Genomic DNA, 8,885 nt, shown 5'->3' with positions numbered 1-8,885 from the left:
CTTCTTTTATCATAAACAAGTGAAACATTTTTACATCTGACATCACCAGATGTAAAATGACCCTGTTACCTTTACTAATGGTAAGTTCAAAGAAATAAAATTTTGCTTCCAAAAGTAAATTAGATATGTAACATTTTCATAAATTAGCACTTGAAAAACGAACACTACTGAAGGTGCTTACTTTCAGTGTCATTGGCATTGCTTTGTGATTTTTTTTTTTTCCCAAAGCTCTTAACGTGGCATTCTTTGCATGGTATCTTGCAAAAATTGTCTAGAAAAGTACCAGCTTTACACATCTATTAATTAAATAAGCCGTATTCAGGGAGGTAGTCGAGGGTTTGCTAATAGGTACTGAGGAATTCTGTAAGATGGTTGACAACTAAGGCAGTGAGAAAGCAGGGAAATCAGTGTTTGTACAGATTTTAGAGCACACTGAAAACCTTACAGACATCCAGCTGTTTACCTTCATTTTTCCACCCTGTGCTTGTCATGACCAATTAGTTTCATGTCCCTTGGGTAATATCATGCTAATTAAATATTAGAAACCATGGGGGAAAAGTGGCAAGAGGTTTGTTTTTCTTTTGCTGTGCAGTTTAACAGAAAGTGACAAGCATCAACCTTCCAATAGTATACGCAAACTCTGTAGGATTTCCTTGTGACATTCCCGACCAGAAATCCTAATGTGCAATGCAAATATGCAAAAGTTCAGTAAAAGTCAATGAATGATAGCACAACTGAGTGCTTACAAGCAGCACTAAAAAGGGAAGGATGCAAGGCAAAATTAAGGAAGTTTCTTCAGAGTTAGGAGACAATTTGTAACTAAACAGTTTTATTGACTTTTTTTTTCCAAAATAAAAAACACAAAATAGCCACCAAGATTAAAGGCCATAGACAGCATTAACCAAATGAACCAGCCACTTGGTTATAGTAGCTGATAACTAGAATAACTGGATATTATTGCATATACCTCAGGTTCATTTATATATCCATTACAGTTTGGCAAGATTACAATCATACAGTAGCTTTGGTTGTGTAAAACCTAGTAGCAATACTTACTTAAAATGTGACTGGTTAACGTTTTATGACAACAGCTATTTATCTCAGTCTTGACACATCTTCTCTCATTCCATGTTCTTGTCCATGCTGTCACTGACTAAGAATTAAGGAGACATATTTGCAACCATCATTTATAGCCCTTCTTTATCACCCCGTGGTGATGAATTTCAGAGGGGTAGGAATCTCTCACTTGCTCTCCTCATAAAGGTTTCCAGAGCAGCCTCTCCTCCTGTGCTGGGTGGCTCCTAGCACCCAGCTGTGGTAGCCTCAGCTGAGCATGAGTCCTTGCAGAATGCAAATATGTCGAGGTGTTTATGGCTTTCAGGCCAAAGCCTTTCCTGACCTACAGTGCTGGGGGGTGACTGTACTGCCTTGCCTTTGGATACAGAGAAAAAAACACAGACAAACAAACAAACAAACAGCTTTTCACATTGCTGTGCTGAGCTGCCAGCACAGGACAGTATTAACAAACCTAAAACACAATACTACCTTGGTTACAGAGTTGTGCCTGAGACACTGCACAGGACTGCGTGTGTGTGTTCTACAGTCTATGTATTTTAGTTTTGGTCTTTTAAAAAATGCTCTCATCCTTACGTAATCTAGTGTAACACTGCAGCTTTAGAGTAATGGTTGATAAAAAGTCATGAACACACAGGCTATTTGGAAACACTGGAAGCTTTTTCTTGTCTTGCACGACTCGTGCAGAATTCCTGCACTTCTGCCATCAGCCTGCCCCCAGCATTCTGGGAACACCTGCTTCCACAGGAAATATATCACCTGCTTAAAAATAACCTAAACCTCTCACTTCTACCTGGGAAGAGCTATAAAAGAATCGGAGTCAAACCGAAGTAATCTTGTGTGTGAAGACCCTTCCTCACTTAAAAAATGCTGGAGCACTAGATAACATCTACTTGTTTGTGCAGCCCTTTCATTTGCTTGCACTGAAGCAAAAAGGAATTCAGCATGAGGAACGGCTGCATGGTGAAGATCCTGCAGAACAAGGTAACTGCCATGCAGTAATTCAAATGCAAGCAGTGTAACTGCTTTTTTGCATTCAGATCCATACTTGTATAAGGATATAAATTAATAAGCCCTTCTAAGTGATTTTAGAAATATCCTCTTTGATCTAGACATATAAAACCTCTGACTACTTAGAATCACTAGATTTCACGTGGCCCACATTGTCATAATTATTTGTACTTACATGGCAAATATTAGAAATACATTTGCCTGCAGTTGAACAGGTAATTATGCTGTCTATTATTCAGCTGAGCAAAGATCAAGCACTCTATATCTTGCAGTTATTGGATCTTATTCTAACCCTTTGCTTTAGGAAGGGGAAATAACCATCTAATTATATTACCAGTGCACAGTACTTAGTTTGAAAAAGACAACCTATAGTAGACAACTAGATTTTTTTCCTAAGATGACTTTTTATGAGATACTCTAAAAGCAGTCTCTTATGACTGAAGATTGTCTATTTCACTGTACTCGCATAGTAAAAATAGTTAAAATCTAATTACAAAGCTGCTACATGGTTATTTTGTGGTCTGTAAAATAAAACGGTATCCAGAATTTTATCTGAACAAAATACACCAGGCAGTATAAAAATATTTCCCAACTGGAGATTGAAACAATGCTGGATTTGGGTTTTTCTTTTGTATAAAAAGTAATGTAATAATGGTTGACATTTATCTGCTTACCAGTCAAAAATATACATATGACTTCAAGGAGCTGTTCCAGGCTCATTCTCAGTGAGCTTGTGCTTTTGACCCTAGCAGTAATAAATGCACACGTGGAACGCAGTTTCCTGAAAACCTGAACTATATCTTATTTCTAGCAATAAGACTAATTTCTGGATTTCCACTTCTTTGCTTTGTTCAGGCAACTACAGCAGAGGAGTTCCAGAAGCACCACTTCCGCTTTGAATGATGCTTGTTCAGTGCAACATCTTCCTTTTCTCTCTCCTTTTTAACTCGCTGGTAGTGGTCTTCTTCCTTTAAATACCACACAGGCGGCCACCGATGCCTCTCAAAATATTCTTGATTATCTGATTAAAAAGAAACAATTTAAAAAAAATCCCCAAAGGTGCCAGTAAGATATACAAATCCCAGAAAAGTCTTGCAAAAAGCTATGCCACTTAGCATTTATCCCTTCACTATGCTGGCTTGCCTATCAAGGATTCACCCAGTTTCCTCAAATGCCTTAAGTGTGAAAAGACTTTGAAAGTGGTTACACACAAGAGGCATTAAGTTCACCAGAAACTATAGAAGAGCAAGGCCTTTACAGAGTGTATTTTTCATTGCAGAGCCTGGAGAGAGCTCTGTTCCTTTTATCAGCACTGAATTAGATAAAGAACATGGTGCTTGCCCAGCAATCAGGCTAATGTTTATGACCTTTCTCTGCAGATAAGAATTTATGAACGCTGTTCAAGATAGCACAGAGGTTTGGTCTCGTGGCTTAGCTACATGAGTTCATCTTTGTCTTCATGTTTAATCTGCTGGGTGGGGAGAAAGAAGGGGAGACCTGATGAAAACTGCTGGGGAAGTTGCCCATACCTGAAGATTTCGCTTTGATTTCCTTGCGGAACTTGGAGCAAACGCTGTTGTAATTGGTGCAGATGTAGTGCAAGCACCAAGCTGCCAGCTGGTTAGCATTGTGAAACTGTGAAGAAAAACAAAGAGCTTATTCCATTTCCTGGGGTTATCATTCATTTGCAGCCCCTATTTAACAGCTAAAGCTAGAATGGTCCCAGCAGCTGGTACCTGGCTGTACTGTCCCAGGCGTTCATTCTGACTGCCTGCTCCGATCTCGGGTTATAAACACGAGCTAGGTGCTGACCACAGAGGAGGCTCTAACAGCGGTTAGAGATACTGCTTCTGTCTCCAACCAGGAGAAGGATATAAAAGAAAAATTGCCCTTCTTAAGATAAAAATGAAGTGAAGCGAGCTGCTTTCTCTTGGGAGGGGTTGTGTTCTGGCTTTGCCACAGGATTACAGGTATTGCATATAGGGTCTCGAACACAGCTGCAGGAAATCTTGCATGGTGGCCCGTGTTTTAGTGTAACTCTTTGTTAGTGTGAAATCAAGAATAATAAAATTTAAACAATATTTTAGCTTGTTCCACTGCAGCTGGGAGCCTGTTGCATTTTGGGAAACAGGTGTGCAGTTTAACTGTGAGCTGGGAGCTCTCTTAATTATTTCCAGGACTCAAGAAATACTGAAATGCATGAATGTAAAGAAGATTTGCACATACTCTGAATTATCAGATGATTGACTTTAGGTAGCCAGTTTAAGTATTCAAGAAATGTTGTCTTTGCAGTACAGGTCTAAATATATCTCCAAAAACTGAACTGAAAGGAATGCAAGAATCAATCACCATTACAAAGCTGAACAGCTCCATTACATTGCTTTTTTGTGGTAGTACACCATGGTCGTGAGAACACAGAGCTTGGAAGTTCCACAATCAAGACAAACTAAAATATGTATATAAAAGACAACTCCTCTGAGGTTACTTAAAGGGGTCTTTTACCTTTGAACTAATGAAAAAACCTTCTTTAAAATAGAAGATAAAACTAAGTTGTGTCATCAGTCATTCTCAGAACTGCAGACTTTGAGCCACTTAGAAGCAATGCTCAGAACCAGCAGGGAGCTAAAAGCAAGTCCTGCAGCTGACCAGAATATCTTCAGCAGGCTGTGTACACTGACCTGTGCCAGCTCCAGATAGGAGAGGACTTCTCCATCTATTGCAATGCCGCTCATGGAGGCCTTTGTCAGCTCTTGCACTGCATGCTGCTCTGTAAGGGCAGAAAACATCACTTTCAGTGGAAACAGGCACATTGCAAGGTCACACCAGCCACTGGTAACAAAGAAGCCAGGCAGCATGTTCTCCCTGCTCCTGGTGTTAACCAGCGCTAGGCAGGGGCCACATTCACACAGAGGTTTAGGGGAACTCAAATTCTGACCTTTAGAGCTGTGGCTGAAGATGTGGTTCATAACCACTTATAGACAGACAAAGTTCAGCAGCCACTAGTCTCTCTCTGGCATACAATATTCAATTTAAATTAGAATATGGATCAGCTGTCTCCTTTCAGTCATACAGAGTTTTTAATCAACAGTGCACTTGCCACTGAATTATTTATTAATGAGCATACACAGGGCATTAATAGAGAAAAGGTCACTTCAGGCCCTCTTTAGGTTTTCAGATCAGCTGTTCCTAGGGGTTCAGATGAACCAGCCCCCCACAACAGTCACTTCAGTTCAAGATTCTCCTTAATCCTTTCCTAGAATCTTAAAAGTCTGAGTGGTTTTTTGGGAAACATTGGCAGTTGGTTTGATTCTGCTGGGTTCAATTGTTGGCAGTAACCTTTGGACTCAAAATTATTTCACCAAGAATTAAATGGAATGAAATATTCTTAATACCGTATGTATGTTTACACTGCAATTACCTTTAAAAATACCCAACATTTCAGCTAAAATATGCAAATGAAACCTGGAATAAAGATTTGGTCTGTCAGAGCCAAAGACAAGAGACAGCCCTGATGCACAGCTGAAGGCGAGCCAGGGTTTGGTATGTGATTAAATTTTGCCTAAATGTAGTCCTGTAGGTAGGTGTAGCTTTGTTTCAGCTTTCTATGAGTTTTGGTCTTGGTTGTGTCTTCAGAACAATGCCAAATTACTGACACGGAGAGAAACAAACTAAACACAACAACACAACCCAGACAACCGCGGAGCTCTGCGTAGTCTATGGATTTATTTTTAAAACTTTAGTGGTATTCAAACCTGTAATTTTTCTTTAAATATGGGATTGAAAATGTTTTCTTCCTGAAATGAGGGTAGAATCCCCACAGATATCCCAAAATATCCGATTTCCATCTAGTGAAAAGGGACCTAGACAGCATTTCTAAAAACATGATCATCTAGGTAGGTTTTGAACTGGCTCAGCTCTTCTCTTTGAACAGAAATATAAAGTGGAGGACTTCATTCATTACTTAATGGAAAACCCAGAGTCCTTCCTGGTTTTAGGTAAATTAACAACAGAATGGGTATTACAATCCAGACATTATCCTCAATGCTAAAGAGAAGGTTTAGTCTTTCTGTTTTTAAAGCACAGAAAAATTCAGTGTTCTGAGCTGGATTAGCACAAAACTAAAAAAGGCAAGAGAAAGGCAAATACATTTCTCTGTGTGAAAATATCAATTTGCATTACAATACCCCTCTCAGGAAAAAAAAAAATAAAAAAATTCTTTGACACTTGAGAAAATCTTGTGTGTTCCAAAACCCATTAAAGCACATTTCAGCTGTTGCAGAAGATACTGCATTGGACAAGGCCACAGATTGTTACCTGCTAGAGCAATCAGGTGAGGAAGGCAAAACCTATTTGCCAATGCAATTAACTCAAGGGTGTCCAGTTCCTGAGTGGAGGACAGTTGCTTGGTATACAAATAATCTAAAACTGCTTGCATGGAGGTCTTGTTTATGTTGGGCAGAGCTACCTGGAAGAGATATTTAAGAAAATAATTTCTAATTATTAAGGGATTTTCATATAGCAGCTATATTTCACTGCTCTCATTTTGTTTGACTCTTTTTCTTCTTCAAGGTATTTCAGAAATGCAAGGAAAACATTTTTCAAAGCAGGAATTTCCCATTCAAGTTCAAGACACTGCCAACAGGCAACAGGTAAGCGTGCTCCAGAACCAGATCCTTTGCCAGGTTATATCCAAGCTGGAACTGGATCCACATCAAGCAGTGAATCTATTCAATGCTCTCTAGCCTGCAAATTGACAGCTACACATAACAGGCACTGAGCACTTCCCATGCCAAACCTCCCGTGGTGGACCCCTTGAGGAATTCAATCTATCTGCTCCTGGCAAGGGATACTCTGTGGATTCTGAGAATAACAGAAAACAAAGGATAACAGTAAAAGCACCCCTCTCAGTCTTCTGGTAAACAATCAAATTATCCAGGTAAACAAGGTGGAGAAGGAACTGAGAGCTGAAGAAATGAGGAAACACACATGTAATGAGTGCAACCAGCACGGAATGAAGGTACCAAGACTAGGACAAAAACTGTCTAATTTCTCATGCTAAAGCATAAACCTTTCATGCACATCAGCCACTCTGGGAAGCAGTTCAGTTCTCCAAGTGAGAGCAGCTAGCTGTGAAAGTCATTCATTATTGATACATTTTTGTTAATGCAGAGAACTGTAAATTTAATGAATGAGTTTATAAAATTTGCCCCAAAAACAGAAAAGGTAATACGTAAAAACAGATGGTTTTTATTATTTCTAAACCATTCAGTTCATATCCACCTATATTTTAAAACTTCCAAAAGCATTACTGAATGCTTTAGACTCTACAAAATGGAAGTTAAATATTTTAAATTGGAAAGATGAGCTAAGACTGTGAAGCTAATAATTAAAAACAGGCTGGTAGAAAATAACTGCATATTCTGCATTGCCAAATGCTGTGTACTAGAGTCAAACCATGTATTTTTATTGAACCACTTGTTGAGAATGCCTCTGGGAAAGTAATTATGTTTACAGCTCTGTTAGAAGAAGCCACAAAAATCTAAGTAGGAAAATAGCTACCAGAATATTAAAAACAAAACACTTGAACATTTCTTATGAGCATAATTGTATGGAAAGGAACAAGAAAAACAAGAAAAACCCACAAACAAACAAACAAAACCCAAACCAAAAAACCTGGGTATGGCACAAGAAAAAATATTAGCAGAGTGTTTGGAATTTGAAAAACAGACCATGAAGGCACATGAAAATACAAGGCTTCTTCTGCAAAATCTTATTCAAAGCATTGTGATCTTTTAAACTACACTACATACCTGCTTTACTCCAGAGGACAAGATGATGCATTACAGAATCTATGCTGAGTTTCTACTAAAGTTAGTAGAACTTCTAATGTTAGTTCAGCCTCTAGTGTGAAAACAGCTCACTTTTCTAGTTTGACACTTGTATGTTCTTTAATCCTTTTTTATCTTCAATTTCTTTATCAATGTCCCTGCCCCTAGTATTATTTATAGAGATTTGGATTATATAAATATATTTTCACAAAATCTAAAAAAATTATCTTAAAGAAATTCACAAATTCATACCTAATTTCCTTCCCTGTATTTAATAATTTACAGGAGTTTGGGCTTAAACACACACTCCAGTGCTGGAAGAAGACTCGTGCATTGGAGAAAGTATGTTATCTTCCTGGGCAACCTTATTTAATGCCTTAAGAAGAAAAGCATCACAAGTTTGAAAGGAAGAAAAAATCCGCGATTCTAGGGATTGTTGCAACCTTTCAAATAGATGATGCTTCCATCATCCTAAAATCCATCAGACATCATAAACAAAAGAGGCAAAAATAGACAAATACCTCACTGTTGGAGCTTTCAATAAATGATCCTCCAAACATAGCAGACATCCACTCACAGCTGCAGATCAGCAGTGGCTTGTGGGCCTTGATGCTTCCATCGTCCAGTTTGAATGTCACATCTGCCATGGGAACAAAGGCACAGGAGTGCTACAAGTCTGTGTTTAAGGTGTGACCTTGTCTCAAGAATGTGCTTCACTTGCATGCTCCTAACCAAGGACTTCCTTCGCTTCCCATGACCTCCACCTCAAAAATAACTCTTGTATTTTACATAATTAATGAAAATCCTCGTGTGTAAATGGGGATATTGGATGTTCAACATTTTTGAGAATTGGGTCGCTTATTTAAAAGCTGTGAGTAGGTTTTGAGAAATGAAACTCCAGAATCCCAGGTTGGAACATTTGGCATAGTAACGCTATCATTTTGGGGTCATCCCTCCTCTCAGAACACCATA

General features: G+C 38.7%; 1 protein-coding gene across 4 annotated transcripts in view; it reads right to left on the bottom strand.

The window, feature by feature from the left end:
* Positions 1–812: 812 nt before the first annotated feature.
* The window catches only part of RHOBTB1 (Rho related BTB domain containing 1), a 49,963-nt gene continuing 41,890 nt past the window's right edge, over positions 813–8,885 (bottom strand). For 3 of the 4 annotated variants that reach the window (XM_040071503.2, XM_040071505.2, XM_058421580.1), the window contains 5 exons: positions 8,435–8,553; positions 6,400–6,550; positions 4,764–4,852; positions 3,615–3,720; positions 831–3,106 (listed from right to left, as the gene is read on the bottom strand). In XM_040071503.2, the coding sequence (XP_039927437.1) occupies positions 2,937–3,106; positions 3,615–3,720; positions 4,764–4,852; positions 6,400–6,550; positions 8,435–8,553 (635 nt within the window). In that variant the 3' untranslated portion in view covers positions 831–2,936. Of the gene's footprint in view, positions 3,107–3,614; positions 3,721–4,763; positions 4,853–6,399; positions 6,551–8,434; positions 8,554–8,885 lie in introns of all 4 variants that reach the window. The other variant, XM_040071502.2, reaches the window with a different exon arrangement.

This window comes from Hirundo rustica, chromosome 8 (assembly GCF_015227805.2).
Source record: "Hirundo rustica isolate bHirRus1 chromosome 8, bHirRus1.pri.v3, whole genome shotgun sequence".
Lineage (NCBI taxonomy): Eukaryota > Metazoa > Chordata > Aves > Passeriformes > Hirundinidae > Hirundo > Hirundo rustica.
This window is presented reverse-complemented; position numbering and strand designations above follow the sequence as displayed.